This window comes from Rhinoderma darwinii, chromosome 5 (genome assembly GCF_050947455.1).
Source record: "Rhinoderma darwinii isolate aRhiDar2 chromosome 5, aRhiDar2.hap1, whole genome shotgun sequence".
NCBI classification, from domain to species: Eukaryota; Metazoa; Chordata; class Amphibia; order Anura; family Rhinodermatidae; genus Rhinoderma; species Rhinoderma darwinii.
The window spans coordinates 117,843,068-117,863,653 of NC_134691.1; the positions used below are offsets into that span (position 1 = coordinate 117,843,068).

At 42.5% G+C, this 20,586-nt stretch overlaps 1 protein-coding gene across 1 annotated transcript in view; it reads right to left on the reverse strand.

Annotated features, from left to right (window-relative positions):
• Positions 1 to 20,000, reverse strand: part of AFG3L2 (AFG3 like matrix AAA peptidase subunit 2) — a 54,678-nt gene extending 34,678 nt beyond the window's left edge. Inside the window, exons 1-6 of the mRNA XM_075826446.1 lie at positions 19,732 to 20,000; positions 15,664 to 15,754; positions 13,665 to 13,712; positions 11,960 to 12,081; positions 4,441 to 4,593; positions 1,535 to 1,609 (exon numbers count right to left, since the gene is read on the reverse strand). Coding sequence (XP_075682561.1) covers positions 1,535 to 1,609; positions 4,441 to 4,593; positions 11,960 to 12,081; positions 13,665 to 13,712; positions 15,664 to 15,754; positions 19,732 to 19,839 — 597 coding nt within the window. The 5' untranslated portion in view covers positions 19,840 to 20,000. The remainder of the gene's footprint in view (positions 1 to 1,534; positions 1,610 to 4,440; positions 4,594 to 11,959; positions 12,082 to 13,664; positions 13,713 to 15,663; positions 15,755 to 19,731) is intronic.
• Positions 20,001 to 20,586: the final 586 nt, after the last annotated feature.

Genomic DNA, 20,586 nt, shown 5'->3' on the forward strand with positions numbered 1-20,586 from the left:
CCCGTCCAATATGACCCGATTTACGGTCTTTGACTAAATGACTTTTGTGACGTATCCAGCTTTTCTGAATAGTACACAAGTTTCATTTCAATGGAAAACAGCACTTGTGCTATGGAAGTCGGGGACCTGTATTCATTTGTTCTTGAGGTCAACGTGGCCCCAACCAACCAGAGATAATACCCATGGTAGGAACGGATTTATTTTTATTTTTTTTTGCCAGTATTAGGGTCGACTTCAAGTCTTACTTTGAAGCAATCTTGGGAGTACATGCGACTTTTTGATCACATTTTTTTTTTTTAAAAAGGCAGGATGAACAGAAAACAGCAGTTCTGCCATTGTTTTTTAGTTTCTTTTTACAGCGTTCGCCGAGCGGGTAATATAACATAATAGCTTTATAGTTGGGGTCGCTACGGATGCGGTGATACCAAATAGGTGTACGTTTTTTCATAATAAAGCATTTTGTATGGGGAAAGAGTGGGTAGTTCATTTTTTTTTCCCACTTAATAACTTTATTAAACTTTTTTTTATTAGTCCCACTAGGGGACTTCACTGTGCGATCGTCCGATCACTTTTATAATACACTGCAATACTTCTGTATTGCAGTGTATCACTGCCTGTCCGTTTACAACGGACAGCCATCTGCTAGGCCATGCCAGAGGCATGACATAGCAGGCATCCACTGCAGGCAGACCTGGGGGCCTTTATTAGGCACCCGGCTGCTATAGAAGACACTAGCACTCTGCGATTTCATAGCAGGGTGCCAGTGGGATGAGAGAGAGCTCCCTCCCTCTCTCCAAAACCACTTGGATGCAGCGGCCATTCATCTGTATGCCTGCCGTGTAATACTACATTTTCTCTGCAAAGGTCGCTGAAGGTGAAATGTCTGCCTGGCTATGGCTTCCCTCGGATTTTGCAGAAGCAGCTCCAATCTGAAAGGGGTTGACTCCGATAAAACAACCCTTTTAACATGAAAGGGGATTGTCCAGGATTAGAAAAACATGGAAGGCTGTCCACATGTTGCATCAGGTATTGTAGCTCAGCCACATTCACGTCAATGGAGCCGAGCTGTATTACCATACAATACATGAACAGGTGTGGCCCTGTTTTTGGAAAAAATTATCCATGTTCTTCTAAATCTAGACAACCTATTTACAGGGGTAGGTATAGGAGTCACATGTCTACCATGTAACTTCCTCCATTGTTATAACCTAAATTTTGATGACTGTGTTAGATGAAACTTTCCCTGTTAGATCATCAAAATCTGGCTGTTTCAACAGCAGTTAGTTAATAAAAAAAATCTAGACTAAAAACTGGCTGTGATAATTGTAAAAGTATTTATACAAGAACATTGATGAGGACGGCAATTGGAATCCACACAAGGCCTCCGTGACCTATACCACACCAAGTCAGACGAGGTAACAACGTCTCACTAAGAAAGCCTCGGACTTCATGTATGGGTGCCATCGTATGTAAAAAAGATTGCTCATTTCAGACTAAATTTATTTTTTAATAAACACAAAAAAAAAAATCTTACCCCTTCCATACTTGACTTTCCAGGAATAAGCACAACTCTTACAAAACGTTTATTGACAACCTGCAGACGGTCCACCTAATAGAGAAAGTTCACACGAAATCAAGACATTCAATTTGGCTTTATTATCCAAGTAACAACGTATACAAGTTAGGGTACGTGCACACACAAAATCAAAAACGTCTGAAAATACGGAGCGGTTTTCAAGGGAAAACAGCTCCAGATATTCAGACATTTTTGAAGCCACTCGCGTTTTTCACGGCCGTTTTTGGAGCGGTTTTTCTATAGTCAATGAAAAACGGCTCAAGAAGGGACATTCACTTCTTTTTCGTGGGCGTTTTTTTACGAGGCCATTTTGTAAAGAAACACCCAGTCGGAAAAGAAAGCCGTATTTCCCATTGATATCAATGGGCAGATGTTTGTAGGCGTTCTGCTCCCGATTTTTCAGCCGTTTTTCAGGACGTTTACGGCCCGAAAAACGGCTGAAAACACTACGTGTGCACATACCCTTACAGAAACATTAAATAGGACCTGTCCGCTCTCCAGACATGTCAGTTTGTGTAAATACTCTACAATATGACGTGCCTCTGCTATGCATCTGGGAATTGCATGACTAAATTAACAACCGAGTTGAATACGATTTATTCATTCTTAGTGAAACTTTTATACGCTTGAAAAATATATATATTAAAAAAATTATAATAATGACCTAGATAAATCCAGATGGAAAGGCTTTTTTTTTTTTTTTTCAAAGACACCAATTGTACTTAGAAAGGGATGCCAGACACTCAGGAATTGTATAATATTACAATTGTTTTATCGTATCTCACATTTGCATGTATGCTTCTTTTTTTACATTAATAATGTTCGTTTAATCTACAAAAAAAAAAAAGGAAAAAGACATGACTTCAATCTTTTCAATGGCCAAAAAACGAATAAAACACCCACAAAATGTATCAAACGAATCTACTGGGTTTGTCATAAATATAAACACCAATCTCATAACAAAAATTGGTGCGAAATGCATAAGACGACAGAACTCTACAGCTATCTGAAGAGTACTGCACAGGCTGCATTTGTCTATTAAGATAAACTACGGGATGGTGACAAAGAGGGGAGGAGAAAAAAATATAAAAATCTGTCAGGCCCCATGCACGACTATCTTCATCCATCCATAAATACTTTCCGTAAATACGGACCTGTAGTCATCCGCATATACAGAACAGTATCTGCAAATACGGTCCATAGGGCATCGGTATATACGGATTTGCAAAAAGAAGAACACCGCAAATGATGTAACCTGGCATCGCCTAGCAACACTTCTGTAACTACGGACGCGCCTATTGACTTTTATGGGGTGTCCGTGCCGTAATTGCAGGCAAGAACAGGACATGTTCTATATTTTACGGAATATTTCTATGGAACAGACACCCATCTGCAAAAATACGGAAAGCTGCCCATAGAAATGAATGGGTCCGTAATTAAGGATGAAAAATACGGTTGTGTGCATGGGGCCCGAGTCTAGAGGAAAACTAAAATAAACCAACGTGTTGATCAGACAACATATACACAAAACATTCAAGCTCCATGTATCTATGTATACAGCAATGAAAGCATCTTTCTATAACAAGAACGACAAAACTTCCATGTCTGTAAGAGATACACGTCCTATTGTAATGCAAAGATCATGTGAATGAATCTCAGGAGGAGGAGGAGGATCTAATGCATTCTATGTACGATCCTTTGTACTTATTATTACATATACACTATATGGACAGACGTATTGGGAGTCAGTCATCCCATCCTAAATCCATAGGCATTCATATGCAGCTGGTCAGTCTTTGCAGCTAAAAGTTTCCACTCTTCTGGGAAGACTTTGGAGTGTGTCTGGGGGATTTTTTGCCCATTTAACCAGAAGAGCTTTTGAAAGATCAAACACTATTGGACGAGAGGCTCTGGCTCACAATATCAGGTTTGGTTCATCCCTGGAGTTTTCAATGAGGTTGGGGGTCAGGACTCTGTGTGGGTCAGTCAAGTTCTTCCACAACAAACCATGCCTTTAGGGACCTTGCTTTGTGAACTGGGGCACAGTCCTGCTGGAACAGAAAAGAGCCTTCCCTAAACTGTACCCACAAAGTCGGAAGCTACAATTGTCCAAGAGGACTTGGTATGCTGGAGCATTAAGATTTCCCTTCACTTGAACTAAGGGGCCTAGGCAAACCCCTAAAAAAAAAACAAAAAAAAAACCCCATAGCATTATCCCTCCACCAAACTTTACAGCTGGCCCAATGCAGTCAGACAGGTAACGTTCACCTGGGATTTGCCAAACCCAGACTCGTCCATTAGACTGCCAAATAGAGAAGCATGATTCATCACTCCCCAGAACACGTTTCCACTGCTGCAGAGTCAGCAGAGCGTTGGCAAATTTTATGAACTATGCGTCTCAGCACATGGCAATCCCACTCTGTTACTGTGTTCCCTAAACACTTCTACTTTGCAGCACCATTCTCAGTTGAGCGTGAAATATCGAGGAAATAAATTACATGAACAGACTTGCTGCAACAGTGGCATCCACTCTGGAACGCAGCGAGATCTTTAGAACGACCTATTCTTTGACAAATGTTTGTAAAAGGCGGACTGCATGGCGACGTGCTTGATTTTATACACCAGTGGCAATGGGACTGAATGAAATATCTGGGATTCAATGATTAAGAGGTGTGTCCCAATACTTTTGTCCATATAGTGTATATTTGCTAGCTTTCCATCATACAAGTCGTCTAGTAAACCTACATCCTTTTCAAATTGCTTGCGAAGATTTCCCGGAGTGTTTCATGTACAGTTTGTAAACTAGGAGATGTGTTCTGTCCAGTCCGACTCGCGCACACACCGCTGGAGCGCTTCCCACTTACCATGCCTTGGGATAAGTAGTTGTTCACAAAGTCTTTCCACGTGATCTCTACCGGGACCTTCCTGAAGAAGATGTAGTAAGTTGCAGCAGCCCAAAATCCTGTACATGCGAGGAAGTAGTATCTGAACTGGTTATCATCCCAAGGGAATTCTCCCTGTAAATCAGAGGTCACACACAAATCCCTAATTCAAATGGACTGAAAGCTTTACAACATAAATTCTAACATTATACTACAAACAAAATGCTTACTGAAATATTTCCATAAAAAGATACATGCGCAAAAGTGCAAAATACGAGTGTAATAATAAATAAGTGCATAACTTTACCCATAAAGATGTAGCCCCGCGCTGCCCTACAAGCATGTGGTCTAGTGATAGGCACAACATTCTAGGATGGCAATATTACTTTAAGGAAAACAGAATCTTTTTGTTTTTGCCTCCCCGCAGCCCGTCAACATAGCTTTGTGAGGCGTTTTGGTTTTGTTGTAAGACAAGTCGTCAATTATTGTTATGCATCAATTTTGGGTCCTTTACTATTAAATCACTCATCATTTTTAAATCTCTTATATACACACTGTCCTGAACATTGCAAGAGAGGGCTCTAATACACTGAAAGGTTGACCCAACTGGAATATGGACATCATGAGGGGTGTCCCCCACTCAGGACCCAGTCTTTAAAGCAGAGAGCAGATGAAAAGAGCACCTGCCTGTGTCAGACTTAGGCCTCATTTACACGAGCGTAATATACGCGCGTGCTTTTCACGCGTGTCGTACGCACCTATATTACTCTATGGGGCAGTGCAGACAATGCGTGATTTTTGCACAGCGCGAGTGCGTTGCGTAAAACTCACGACATGTTCTATAATCGTGCGTTTTTCGCGCATCACGCACCCATTGAAGTCAATGGGTGCGTGAAAACCACGAAGGTCGCACGGAAGCACTTCCGTGCGAACTGCGTGATTCGCGCAAGAGCTGTCAAACTGAATGTAAACAGAAAAGCACCACGTGCTTTTCCGTTTACAAACATCCGAACGGAGTGTCTTAGAGATGAGCGAACCGAACTTCACCGGGTTCGGCCGAACTCGTTTTGACCGAACCCGGCAGGAGACAGTCACTGTCCATGGTGCTGAAAGAGTTAAACTGGTTCAGCACCCTGGACAGTGACTTCCGATCCCAATATACGTGAACGTGTAAAAAAAAAAAAAAAAGTTCTGACTTACCGATAACTCCCGGCTTCTTCCTCCAGTCTGACCTCCCGGGATGACAATTCAGTCCAAGTGACAGCTGCAGCCAATCACAAGCCAAGCACAGGCTGCAGCGGTCACATGGACTGCCGCGTCATCCAGGGAGGTGGGGCCAGATGTCAAGAGAGGCGCATCACCAAGGCAACGGCCGGGAAGTTCTCGGTAAGTACGAACCTCTTTTTTTTTTAAACAGGTTACTCGATATGGTGATCGGAATTCACTGTCGAGGGTGCTGAAAGAGTTACTGCCGATCAGTTAACTCTTTCAGCACCCTGGACAGTAACTGACGTCGACTAGCCTCATCTCTATGATTTACGCTCGTGTAAATGAGGCCTAAGGCCGGGTTCACACGTATTGTAAATACTGCGGATTTTCCCCAACGGATTTTGTTGTGGAAAATCTGCAGCATAATGCAGTAGCAGATGATATTTGAACAAATCTCACCCACATGCTGCGTAAATGATAAGCGGGAAAAACAACTCAGAAATTGTATTTGCGTAATCACTGATTTTGTGTTGCGGGTTTCCCCCATTTAATTTAATGGGGAGATAAAACCCACAACAAATAGCAGATGTTGCTTTTTTTGAGGCGGAAAAGCTGCGATTCCACCACAAGAAACGCAACTCAGAAAAAAATAAATCTTATACTTAAAGAGGCTCTGTCACCACATTATAAGTGCCCTAACTTCTACATAATGCAAACTTGGAAAAAAACAGCTGCTCCTCTAAACGGGCGCTCAGGTGTGAATTTGAACTGATATTTTCACAAAAATCGTCGGAGTTTAAAACAACGATTTTATTCAATATACTGTTAAAATAATAAATATTCAATTGAATATTTATTATTTTAACAGTATATTGAATAAAATCGTTGTTTTAAACTCCGACGATTTTTGTGAAAATATCAGTTCAAATTCACACCTGAGCGCCCGTTTAGAGGAGCAGCTGTTTTTTCAAAGTTTGCATTACTTCAAAACCACGAGGAAACAAATTCCTGAGACGAATTCACCCCATGCGGTTATGGCTCCAGAGGCAAGCACAGTGTGACTGAGTGTGTACAAGCTACAAAGTGATGTTGTGCTGACGACACTGCACAACTTACTAAATTGAGCTCTATTCTTATCTACATCAATCTTCTATATACATCAGAACGATATCACCTTAGAGGAGCGCCGTTTTCTCTCTCTCAAGAACTAACTTCTACATAATGTGATCGGCGCTGTAATGTAGATTACAGCAGTGTTTTTTTATTTAGAAAAACAATAAATTTTGACCAAGTTATGACCTATTTTAGATTTATGCTAATGAGTTTCTTAATGCCCAACTGGGCGTGTTTTTACTTTTTGACCAAGTGGGCGTTGTGGAGAGAAGTGTGTGACGCTGACCAATCCGCGTCATACACTTCTCTCCATTCATGTATTCAGCACATAGTGATCTTGCTAGCTCATGATGTGCAGTCACATACTCACACATTAACGTTACTGAAGTGTCTTGAGAGTGAATACACATCGCTTCCAGCCAGGACACTATGTCTATTCACAATCCCGACACTTCGGTAACGTTTGTGTGGGACTTGCAGCACAGTAAGCGTAACGTCGCGAGATCACGCTGTAAACTGATCTACAGCGTGATCTTGCGAGATTACGCTTGCTGTGCTGCAAGTCCCACACAAACGTTACCAAAGTGTCGGGATTGTGAATAGACATCGCGTCCTGGCTGGAGGTGGTGTCTATTCACTCTCAAGACACTTCAGTAACGTTAATGTGGGAGTATGTGACTGCACATCATGAGCTAGCAAGATCACTATGTGCTGAATACATGAATGGAGAGAAGTGTATGACGCTGATTGGTCAGCGTCATACACTTCTCTCCACAATGCCCACTTGGTCTAAAGTAAAAACACGCCCATTTGGGCATTAAGAAAGTCATTAGCAAAAATCTAAAATAGGTCATAAACAACTTAAACGACTCAAATTAAACCCCACATGGCTTACACCTTCTGTGAAAGGGGCAATACACGACAAAAAAAGGGCATTTAAAAAATACAAATCTGAGGGTACATCTGCAGCCTTTGTAAAATATAAAGAGCTTAATAAAATCTGTAAAAAGGTAATAAAATTAGCAAAGATACAAAATGAAAGGCAGGTGGCCAAGGATAGTAAAACAAATCCCAAAAAATTCTTCAAGCATATAAATGCTAAAAAGCCAAGGTCTGAACATGTAGGACCCCTAGATAATGGTAATGGGGAGTTGATCACAGGGGATCAAGAGAAGGCAGAGTTACTAAATGGGTTCTTTAGCTCTGTATATACAACAGAAGAAAGAGCAGCTGATGTAGCCGGTGCCAGTGCTGTTAATATATCAGTTGATATACTGAATTGGATGAATGTAGAGATGGTCCAAGCTAAATTAAATAAAACAAATGTGCACAAGGCCCCGGGACCAGATGGGTTACACCCTAGAATTCTTAAAGAGCTTAGTTCAGTTATTTCTGTCCCCCTTTTCATAATATTCAGAGATTCTCTAGTGACTGGTATAGTGCCAAGGGACTGGCGCAGCGCAAATGTGGTGCCTATTTTCAAAAAGGGCTCTAGGTCTTCCCCAGGTAATTATAGACCAGTAAGCTTAACATCCATCGTGGGGAAAATGTTTGAGGGGCTATTGAGGGACTATATACAGGATTATGTGACAATAAATAGTATTATAAGTGACAGCCAGCACGGTTTTACTAAGGACAGAAGTTGTCAAACTAACCTAATCTGTTTTTATGAAGAGGTAAGCAGAAGCCTAGACAGAGGGGCCGCTGTGGATTTAGTGTTTTTGGACTTTGCAAAGGCATTTGACACTGTCCGCCATAGACGCCTAATGGGTAAATTAAGGACTATAGGTTTAGAAAATATAGTTTGTAATTGGATTGAGAATTGGCTCAAGGACCGTATCCAGAGGGTTGTGGTCAATGATTCCTTCTCTGAATGGTCTCCGGTTATAAGTGGTGTACCCCAGGGTTCAGTGCTGGGACCACTATTATTCAACTTATTTATTAATGATATAGAGGATGGGATTAATAGCACTATTTCTATTTTTGCAGATGACACCAAGCTATGTAATATAGTTCAGACTATGGAAGATGTTCATGAATTGCAGGCAGATTTAAACAAACTAAGTGTTTGGGCATCCACTTGGCAGATGAAGTTTAATGTAGATAAATGTAAAGTTATGCATCTGGGTACCAACAACCTGCATGCATCATATGTCCTAGGGGGAGCTACACTGGCGGATTCACTTGTTGAGAAGGATCTGGGTGTACTTGTAAATCAAACTCAATAACAGCATGCAGTGTCAATCAGCTGCTTCAAAGGCCAGCAGGATATTGTCGTGTATTAAAAGAGGCATGGACTCACGGGACAGGGATGTAATATTACCACTTTACAAAGCTTTAGTGAGGCCTCATCTAGAATATGCAGTTCAGTTCTGAGCTCCAGTTCATAGAAAGGATGCCCTGGAGTTGGAAAAAATACAAAGAAGAGCAACGAAGCTAATTAGGGGCATGGAGAATCTAAGTTATGAGGAAAGATTGAAAGAATTAAACCTATTTAGCCTTGAAAAAAGACGACTAAGGGGGGACATGATTAACTTATCTAAATATATTAATGGCACATACAAAAAATATGGTGAAATCCTGTTCCTTGTAAAACCCCCTCAAAAAACAAGGGGGCACTCCCTCCGTCTGGAGAAAGAAAGGTTCAACCTGCAGAGGCGACAAGCCTTCTTTACCGTAAGAACGGTGAATTTATGGAATAGTCTACCGCAGGAGCTGTCACAGCAGGGACAGTAGATGGCTTTAAAAAAGGCTTAGATAATTTCCTAGAACAAAAAAATATTAGCTCCTATGTGTAGAAATTTTTCCTTCCCTTTTCCCGTCCCTTGGTTGAACTTGATGGACATGTGTCTTTTTTCAGACGTACTAACTATGTAACTCTGTCAAAAGTGATAGTTTTTCTAAATAAAAAACACTAACGTAATCTACATTACAGCGCCGACCACATTATGTAGGAGATAGGGCACTTATAATGTGGTGACAGAGCCTCTTTAAAACAGAATTCTGTGTTTCTTCGTCCAGGGATTATGTTTTATCCCATGTGACCACTGCAGCCAATCACACGCTGAAGTGGTCACATAGGACGAAACATCATTCCAGGAGGCCGAGCTGCACGACAGCAGCGTGATGCGTAAGGGCTACAGGTTAGTAGGAAATATTTTTTTTTTACGTGCAGTTTACAGCAGTAGACATTCCGTCTGAAAAGCTGCGCCACAATTTGGTGCGGTTTTACAGCCGGAATGTGCTTTTACGCAGCATATCCGCCCTGTCTAAACATGCCCTTTATGTGGTCATGTATTACCTGTTCACCATGTAATAACATATTTCTGATGCAGGGAAAAATGAAAGAGTTATGGCCCTCGGAACGCAGTGATCAGAAGTTGAAAAAAAGATAGTCGCACCCTCAATGCTCAAAATAGCTTTGTTTATTGAAATTCTCATTGCCAAACGCAACCCCCCCATATTCACATATCCCAGCACCTGACAGACAGCAAGGGAAATGCATCAAAAACTAGCGGAGACCCCCACCATTGCTGAAACGAAGGTGCAGAAGTGCTCAGCTGAGTGCTTTGCTCCGTCGGCTGTGATGAGCGCTCATTGTCAGGCTGAAAACTGCCCTCATAGAACGTCTATGTGAACCGTCTTCAGCACGACGACAAGCGCTGATCACAGCAGAAGGTGCAGGGCATTCAGCCGAGTGCTTCTGCACCTTCGTTTTGGCAATGGTGGAGGTCTCAGCACACAGACAACCACCGATCCAAACTTATGAGATGTCTATTTGACATAGGGATGTCACGATACCAGAATTTGGACTTCGATACCGATACTTCGTTTAGTATTGCGATTTCGATACCAATTTCGATACTTTGCCAACAGTAATAAAAAAAATAAAAATTCTTCCGTTTTCTGATGTGAGGCGCGACGTGTAATGAATTTTGAACGCGCCTCACATTAATAGTAATTAACCCCATCATGTTTCTCAGTCATAATGGGTTAATGTGCGAGGTACATGATGGGGTTAAATTCATCGTCGCACCTCGTGCCTCACATTAAGTGATAGAAAGCAGTTTTTATTTCATTTTTTTACAGCGTACACATCATAAATGATGCAAAAACATTGTTGTCCGCGCCAATACTGAATGTGTGTATTTTATGTATTGAGACTTATTTTAATGTTTATTGTAAAAAAGGTGAAGGTGTATTTTTTTTTAATTTTAACAATACTTTGTTTTTACTTTATTTTTAAACTTTAATGTACTGACATATATCAGATATATGCCAGTACATTAGCCTGTGGACGGATAGCACACAGGCAGTTGTTAGGACATACCCAAGTATGTCCTAACAACATGAAATATGGTAAGACAGCCCTGGGGTCCGTCAATAGACCCTGGGCTGTATGCCCATATATGGCATGTCCCTCGATCGCGTCACAGGAATTCCCTGTGACGCAATCCAGGGTCATCCCCCCTTCTCATTTTCTCCTGAATGCTGCAGTCAGCTGTGATCGCAGCATTCAGGGGAATAACGGCGGAGATGAGAGGTTTCTCTGATCTCCGCCGTTATAGAGCGGGGCTGAGGCTGTGTAATACAGCCATTGCCCCGCTCCTGACAGGAAGTGCGCGCGCGGTCAGCATGAGGAGGTGCGGCCGGCGCTGCACTAATGAGCGGCGGTTCAGGCACTGGAGACAGAACATGGGGGTGTTTTGTAGAGCGCCCGCCATGTTCTGTCTTCAGTGCCGCCGCTCATTAGTGCAGCGCTGGCCGCATCGCATCATCCTGACAGCGCGCACTTGTTATCAGGACTCAGGAGCGGGGCTGTTAATGAATTACACATGTATTACACAGCCGCAGCCGCGCTCCCATACATTCATGTGTTACTATACTGAGCTGTGCGGCTGCGCAGCTCAGTATCGAAATACAGGAAATAGCGGTATCGAACCGTTTAGGGATGCACAGTATCGAAACAGTATCGAAGTTTCGATGCACCGTGCATCCCTAATTTGACATATCAAAAGTTTGATGAAAGTGTAGTTAGTCTTTAAGTAAAGTGATATGCACTCGAAAAGGCAGATATTTTACGGCTAGAACTTTATTTAAAATGAAGACTTAAGAGAACTGATGCTTTATTAGATTTGTAACTACTTTTCAACGTTGATAAAACTGACAAACCTCTCACCTTTTGCACTCTGGACCACCAATCATCTGATTTCCCCCCCTTCTTTCCACCTCCCCCTGACGCACCCCCTCCACCAGACGCACCCCCACCACCAGAGGAATTATTTTCATTCGGTTTAGAATCTAAAAAAAAAAAAGCAGAAAAAAAAATATATAATAATTATAAATAAAACAAACATTGTGTTAGAAAAACTAAACATCTTGATTATTAGGATATGTTCACACACAGTTTTTTGCAGAAATTCTGCCTCTCAAAATTCCGTCTGTAATTTTGAGGCAGATTTCATCTGCCTACAGGCCACTTGCTGCGTTTTTTTGCGGCGTTTTTCGCCCGCGGCCATTGAGCGCCACAATGCAAAAAACGCCACGAAATACACTTTCTCTGCCTCCCATTGATATCAATGGGAGGTCAGACACGGAAACGCCCGAAGAAAGGGCAGGTCGCTTCTTTTTACCGCAAGACTGTTTTCCCGCTCGCGGGGAAAAAAAAACGCCTCCACCTCCCATTGGAGGCATTTTCGGTGCGGTTTCCACGTAAAAAAAAAAAAACTCAGTATGAACTGGTCCTTAGAGCACACATGAACTGGAAATAAAGACCGACAGCGTTCGCCTCTGTTCACCTTGGCGTCATAGCTTCCACTTTTTCTGAACATTTTTAGTAGCATTTTGAAGTCTATATTAAAGAGGCTCTGTCACCAGATTTTGCAACCCCTATCTGCTATTGCAGCAGATCGGCGCTGCAATGTAGATTACAGTAACGTTTTTATTTTTAAAAAACGAGCATTTTTGGCCAAGTTATGACCATTTTTGTATTTATGCAAATGAGGCTTGCAAAAGTACAACTGGGCGTGTTGAAAAGTAAAAGTACAACTGGGCGTGTATTATGTGCGTACATCGGGGCGTGTTTACTACTTTTACTAGCTGGGCGTTCTGATGAGAAGTATCATCCACTTCTCTTCAGAACGCCCAGCTTCTGGCAGTGCACAGACACAGCGTGTTCTCCAGAGATCACGCTGTGACGTCACTCACAGGTCCTGCATCGTGTCGGACGAGCGAGGACACATCGACACCAGAGGCTTCAGATGATTCTGCAGCAGCATCGGCGTTTGCAGGTAAGTCGATGTAGCTACTTACCTGCAAACGCTGATGCTGCTGCAGAATCAACTGTAGCCTCTGGTGCCGATGTGTCCGACACGATGCAGGACCTGTGAGTGACGTCACAGATCTGCACTGCCAGAAGCTGGGCGTTCTGAAGAGAAGTGGATGATACTTCTCATCAGAACGCCCAGCTAGTAAAAGTAGTAAACACGCCCCGATGTACGCACATAATACACGCCCACTTGGACTTTTACTTTTCAACACGCCCAGTTGTACTTTTGCAAGCCTCATTTGCATAAATACGAAAATGGTCATAACTTGGCCAAAAATGCTCGTTTTTTAAAAATAAAAACGTTACTGTAATCTACATTGCAGCGCCTATCTGCTGCAATAGCAGATAGGGGCTGCAAAATCTGGTGACAGAGCCTCTTTAACTTGGATTCAGTTTACATTAACGTGGATTTCCGACAGAGTGGAGTTACTTTTAACTACAGGTGGTTTCTCATGATACTGTGCTTGTACCATTTGTATATCCATTACATTCTTATTTCAGATACTGGTATAACCCGTTGAAACAGAAAGGACATAAACACAATCAGCGCATTTACCTTTTGTATCATTTGCTTTCTTGCCATTTGGGAAATATTTTTCAAAACCTGAAAAAGTCAAATAAAAGTGAAGTCAAACATACACAAAATAATTTACCACATCCGAAGCATTCAATGCTATGTTCTCGCTGTAAGGCCCAGTTCACACAAAGTTCTTTTACGCTGATCTTGACGCAGAAACCTCGTCGAAATCAGCGGCAAGAACCGTCCAAAACCGCCTCCCATTGATTGGAAGGCGGTTCTGCCTCTGACCTCCCACTAAAACCAATGGGAGGCAGGGAAAGAGTTTGTTTGCGGCATTACTTGTCCGCGGCTAAAAACGCTGTGAAAATCGCGGCAAGAATTTTCAAGCAGGTCAAAAGCTACGGCAGCTTTTTCTGCCTGCAAAAAAACTCAATGTGAACAGGGCCTAACTGCTACTGGGTTGATGATTTTAAAAAAATTAATAATTTTTAGCAAAACAGTTAATTGACAATCATTAACCCCTTTATGCGAGAGAAATAGTATTTTTTTCCAGAACAGTTTGGGAGGTACAAAACTTGTTTCTGTGGCGTTAATATAGAAAAGGCTATTTTCCCACAGAATTAGAGTTTTTTTGCAAATGTATTAAAAATGAAAAAAAAACAAAACTTAAATTTCACATGGATTCAGACTTTTTGCTATGACACTTGAAAGTTATCTCTGGAGGCCTCCCATTTTTCTAAATCATCTTTGAATTGTTTCTACATTTTTATTGGAGTCCACCTGTGGTAAATTCATTTGATTGGACATGATTTGGAAAGATACACTCCTGTCTATATAAGGTCTCACAGCTGACAATGCATAATCAGAGCAAAAACCAAACCATGAGGAGGAAGGAACTGCCTGTAGAGCTCAGAGACAAGATTGTGTGGAGGCAAAGATCTGGAGAAGGGTACAAAACTTAAATGGGAAAAGTTTGGAACAACCAGGACACTTCCTAGAGCTGGCCGCCCCACCAATCTAAGTAATCAGAAGAGAAGGACCTTGGTAAGAGGTGACCAAGAACCCAATGGTCACTCTCGCTGAGCTCCAAAGATCCTGCGTGCTGATGGGAGAAACTTCCAGAATGCCAACCATCACTGCAGCACTCCACCAGTCTGGGCTTTATGGCAGAGTGGCCAGAAATAAGCCTCTCCTCAGTAAAAGACACATGAGACCCCGTCTGACGTTTGTAAAAAAAAAAAGGCACCCAAAAGGACTCTCAGACTGTGAGAAACAAGATTCTGTGGTCTGATGAAACCAAGATTGAACTTTTTGTCCTCAATTTTAAGCATCACGTCTGGAGGAAACCAGGCACTGCTCAGCGCTTGTCAAATGCCATCCCTACAATCTAAGGGGTCTGAATACTTATGTCAATGCAATATTTTCGTTTTTCCTTTTCAATAAATTAGCAAAGATTACTAACATTCTGTTTTCACTTTGTCATTATGGGGTATTGAGTGCAGAATGATGGGGAAAAACTTGCAATTTTTTGTTTTGTTTTAGCACAAGGCCCCAACATAACAAAATGTGAAAGGGTCTACAGACTTTCCGAATGCATTGTAGTGTGCTCTAACAGCAGGCATACTGAACAGACAGCCCTGGGGTCCTTTCTAGATCCCCAGGGCTGACTGCAGAGGGTTGCACAGTCACCGATTGCATCACTAGATTTCCGGTGAGGTGATCAAAGAGTGGACCACGGTGAGAAGAGTTTAACGACCGGAATCGGTGGCTCCTCCGATCCCAGCTGTATGCAGGAGACTGCTCTAAATACAGGAGCCGTTAGTAAAAGCTTCTGCTTAGAGTACGAGTGCTCACAAGCCTTTTCGACAGCGTTGTCAAAAGACATCGCTGTAGACTAGGGATCCGCACCACCCACTGTCAAAAAACAGGGGGCAGTCAGGAAGGGGTTAATACCGTCTAAGTAGAAAATTATGGTTTTTTTTGTAGCAGTAGTAAATGTGGTGCTCCCACCCACATGGGAAGAAACAAAACATACCTTTAGGGGGCTGAGAGCAGAGTCGTCTGTATGAAGCAATAACATTGGCCAGGAAGGTGTTCTTGCCCGCATCACTGCCTTGCGTCTGAATCTTAAAGAAAAAAACAGTTCACGTTAACCCACAGAGAGCATGCGGATGACTTTCTATGACAGATGGCAGGAGAGGCCTCGTTCACATCTGCATTGAAAGGCCCCATCGCAGATCGGGTCAAAATTACCAGAAACTATATAACAGCATGCTGCGCTACGGTTTCCGGTAAAACCACGGACACCGGATGGCTGCCGGTGGTTTTCGTGGTGCGACGGAACCAGTATCCCCGGTATTTTCATTGCTCTGCTCCTATGACGGAGCAGAGCAATCGAAATACCGAACACCGTTGTGAACATAACCTATAACATGTATGGTGTCCATAATCATACCAGAAGGGATGCCAATTTACTGCTGCATTACAATAAGTAACACACCAACTGTAGTGTACGCATCACATCCTTAAGGTTTTCTTTTTGCCGAACTCCCTCAACCTGAAATCTAGAGCTGCTTACACCTTTCCCTGTCCAAAGAGAGTATGGGCAGCGTAGCAGAACATAAACCTCTAGGGTATCAGGGTGCAAGCCTCCGGGGATGCGACTTGTAAATCCCCAAATGTAGATGAAATAGAAAGAAGAGGCAGCACTCCAAAGTTCGTATCAAAATGGAAAAGGTATTTATTCACCCATCAGTGCAAAAACATAGCAACGTTTCAGGTCCTCCATGCTTGACAAAGGCTGCATGGAGCAGCTGAAACGTTGGCATCTTTTTTGCACTGATGGGTGAATAAATACCTTTTCCATTTTGATACGAACTTTGGAGTGCTGCCTCTTCTTTCTATTTCATCTACACCTTTCCCTGACGCGCTTATATATATATATATATATATATATATATATAGCGTACAGGCAGAGTTCCTACCTAGTGTATGCCATAAACACGATTTCCATTTGTCTGTACCATACTGTCTTTTTGTAAGGGTATATTCACAAGGGGCAGTAATGGTTATCACCCTGTGTGAATGTACCCAGACATGTTTATTTCAGGAATTTGTGTACATTTCAGAAATGTGAATTGAATACAGTACAATACAAAGCAACAGTAGATTCATAATGGGTTAATGGAGAAGTGGATTACGTCCGCATCCCTTTCCCCCTGCTGGAGAATATTTATACTGCTTGCCGCACATATGTAACCAGTTCACAACATCTTACATAACAATAGGCTACCACTGAACACTATCAGCATAATATTCTATTCATGACCATGGCTGCAATCCACTAACATCCTGAATCTCTGTATATCACTCCATGTAGAGCAGATTTGCTGCGTATATTCTTTAAGGCAACTCAGTTATACAAAACGTACCACGGTCTAAAAACGTCATATATAAACAGACAAATTGTAGGTTTACCATAGAAAGGTTTAGGAGATTGACAGAAATGAGAAACATCTCTACTTAGGGGCTCTCTATCTTAGAGCACACAATATCAAGCATTTTTACTATGTACAATCCCATTACAGATTAAATCCCCCTGAAGAGTCATCTGCGGAGGAGGACAAATGGAAAGTTTCTGTTCATTTTGACAAAAGCAGAGAGCGACAAGACACGACACCGGAATCCAAGCATGTCAAAGACGACCACGGTTTACATTGGGCCTTGCTATGATCGCTCATGGACACGGCTCCTATAAAATGGTCTATTCCCTTTAAGACATTTTACAGCTCACATATAGAATTAAGCTACATAAAACGTTCAGTAACTACATTATAGATCTTGTACTGATCCAGAGTTACAGTTCGGCAAGCTACAGAGTTGAAATCTTGAGCATTCCATGCCGGTTTAGCGTCTGTTCAGGTGATGAGCATTCTGGATCTTCATTACAACACTGAATTTGAACAGTAATTTGATTAGATAAAAAAAAAAAGAAATAATCTTCCACTGCATTATAGAAACTCCTCTCAGCTGTTAGGGATATGACCAATAAGCTTGCTGACCGTTCCCAATAGCAACCAGCAGAATTGTGAATTTATCTCCAAGATTCTGGGTCTTCATACATTTGCTGACACCACAACAGAAATTCAGATCATGTAAGGCTAGATTCACACAGCATAATTGTTGCAGATTTTTGAGCCAAAGCCAGAAGTGGTTTCAAAAGGAATGGGAAATATAAACTTAGGCCCCATTCACATCGCGTTTGTGCCCTACGTTTATCGCGTATGTCGGGAAAGCTCCTAATGTAAGTGATAAACATGTTGAAAGGGATCCATTAGCCCCACAGAGACCAAAAGAGCGAGCTTTTAGTCTCCGTCAGGCTGGTATACGTCAGTATACCTGGTTTGTTTTTGTTTTTTTGTAGGGCACCGGAATTGGGCTTAGTCTCTGGGGAAGCTCTTGAGATCACTCTCCATATATGGGCAGGGACGTCAAGGAGTGCCCGGCCAGGGTGCTTGCGATGCTCTGGCCAGGAACTCAGGCATTTTAAAAGCTCCTGACACAACTATTCATATATGAACAATGAAGTCAGGAGCTTCCACAGCTCCAGAGTCTGCGGGGAATAGCGTTAGCAGATGCTCTGCCCAGAGACTCAAGCTCTAGGGAAGCTCCTGGCATTTGTCCATTTATGGACAGTGACTTCAGGAGTTTACCCAGAGCAGTCCCCAGCGGACGTATCCCACTGTATGCCATACAGCGGAATACGTTTTAGCCTTCCATCGGAGGTATATGTTGGGTGTCCTCCCAACAGATACGTCAAACAAACGGCCAAAACGCGATGTGAACGGGGCCTTATACTTCTCTTTCCTCCTGGATACACTTTTGTAAAACTTGAAAGCATTAGTGAACAGAGCCTTACCCGACAACTTTTTACAACAGACACTGGATACACTTGGAGAAAAAGGGGTTCCAGAATGTGGATCCCACAGTAGTGAGGCGATCATGTGAAGACCTACTGACAGCTGCATCGGAGGCTCTGTCACAGATTGCGTAATTTTTGCTGGACAAAATACTGCAGCATGCAGCGCTTTTTTAACTGGCAAACTTACGCAAACAAACCCATTAAAAAAAAAGTTAATAGATTACGCACTTCAGTTTTTCCCGTTATTCTGTTCCTTTGACAGGACAGAATAATGAAAATTCTTTAGATCAGATTACTTGCATTGGCATTGAACAAAAACCCATTCTGAACCGTTGCTGCCGTTCGGCTAAAGTGAAAAAAAAAAGTTTTAAGAGTTTACAGTCTTTTGCTGTTGCATAGGGCCTGTTTTTTTTTTTTTTATCTGTAAGAAAACATAAGATTCAAGGAATACATTCCCTTAAAGGGTCACTGTCCTTTTAGAAACCATTTGACATGTCAGAAGTAGTGATCCATAGGGATAAAGGCACAGACCCCCACTGATAACTAGAATGAAGGCGCTGCAGTACTCAGTCATGCCCCTTCAGCACCTCAATGAGCCAAGAACGGCCAATATACCATCTATGACTAACCAAGGAAAGCGGACAAAACTCGATAGGCCATGACGCTTAGTAGATCACGCAGTCATTTTATTCTAGCGGACAGTGGAGGTCCCAGACCATCCCACTGTTTACAACCTCTGACAAGTCTCTACGACATGTCCGAATTTTTTTTTCCCCCAATGACCGTGATCATGGGGAATCTCAGACCAGCTCTTATGGGGGTACAATGGCTGACAGTTATGGGGTCACTCTAGGTGCCATTTGTAGTGACAGTGTTTGAAACTTATGAGGGCTCAGGCGGGCACTTATGGGGCCACTCACAAAGGGCCATGTAAAAAATCTTCATGCACGTCTGTATATCGTTAAAAGGTTTGCGATTTACGCCACAAAGTTAACGTGAAGCTATTTTATTTATACACAACTGAAATCCCTTGAGAGGAAACGAGGCAGAAAAAGTCCATCACAAACACAATGACAGCTCTAAAGAGCACTTTCCACTAGGGGGCGCAACAACCATGCATCACACAAATCTCCCCTACAAAACATTTCCCGTACCCCTCCCACCAGGTGTGATAGAACTCACTCTTCTTAGGCAGCAGGCCCCTGCCCGCCGGCTGTGAGGTAGCACGGGAAGGAATGCCCCGGTGAGAGGTCGGCAGAGCCCATTCACCAGCAGGCAGCGGTGAGCCATGATGAGGCACGATCAGTCTGTAAACTCCTTGCAACCGTCACGTTATGCCAGAACCATCACACCTCCCACTAGAACTTCCAATTCGACCTCCACAGGCTCCCACTGGAGCTAACCGCTGATGTCACCGACGCCTACCAATCAGGGACCTGTTCGACATGTCGCGGCTTGATGACGTATTCAAACGTGGGCGTGCCATTTCGTGACAGCTCTGACCATGTGATAGTCTCTTTGCCGTGACGTCACGAATACTGTAAATAGTGGAAGACAGTCGTGCAGCGAGAGTATGTTACTGTAATGATCATTCGGCGCTATGTAGTAACGTTATGTAATGATCTGTCTGTATAGAAGGCGTGCTATGTAAGAGACTATATACTATACAAGGGACTGACTGCTACCGGCACAGAATGCTGTCAGACTCATAATGACCCTTCATAATGACCCTGCATAATGACTCTGCATAATGACTCTGCATAATGACTCTGCCTACTTCCTAGAGTGTTATGTATCAGCCGGGTGATGCCACAACTAATCTCTGGCAAGAAGAAGCAAATTCATTGGCCAATCAGTGATGAATTAATCACTGGCCAATCAGTGATGAATATAAAAGATACAAAGTCACCATGATGAAATAATTAAAGGGAACCACCACTTTTATGGCAGTTACTACAATTGTGGAGCGTACAAAATAAGGCAGTTGTTAAGTATAATGTTAAAGGGGTTTTCCCACCAAGGACTTTTATGACATAT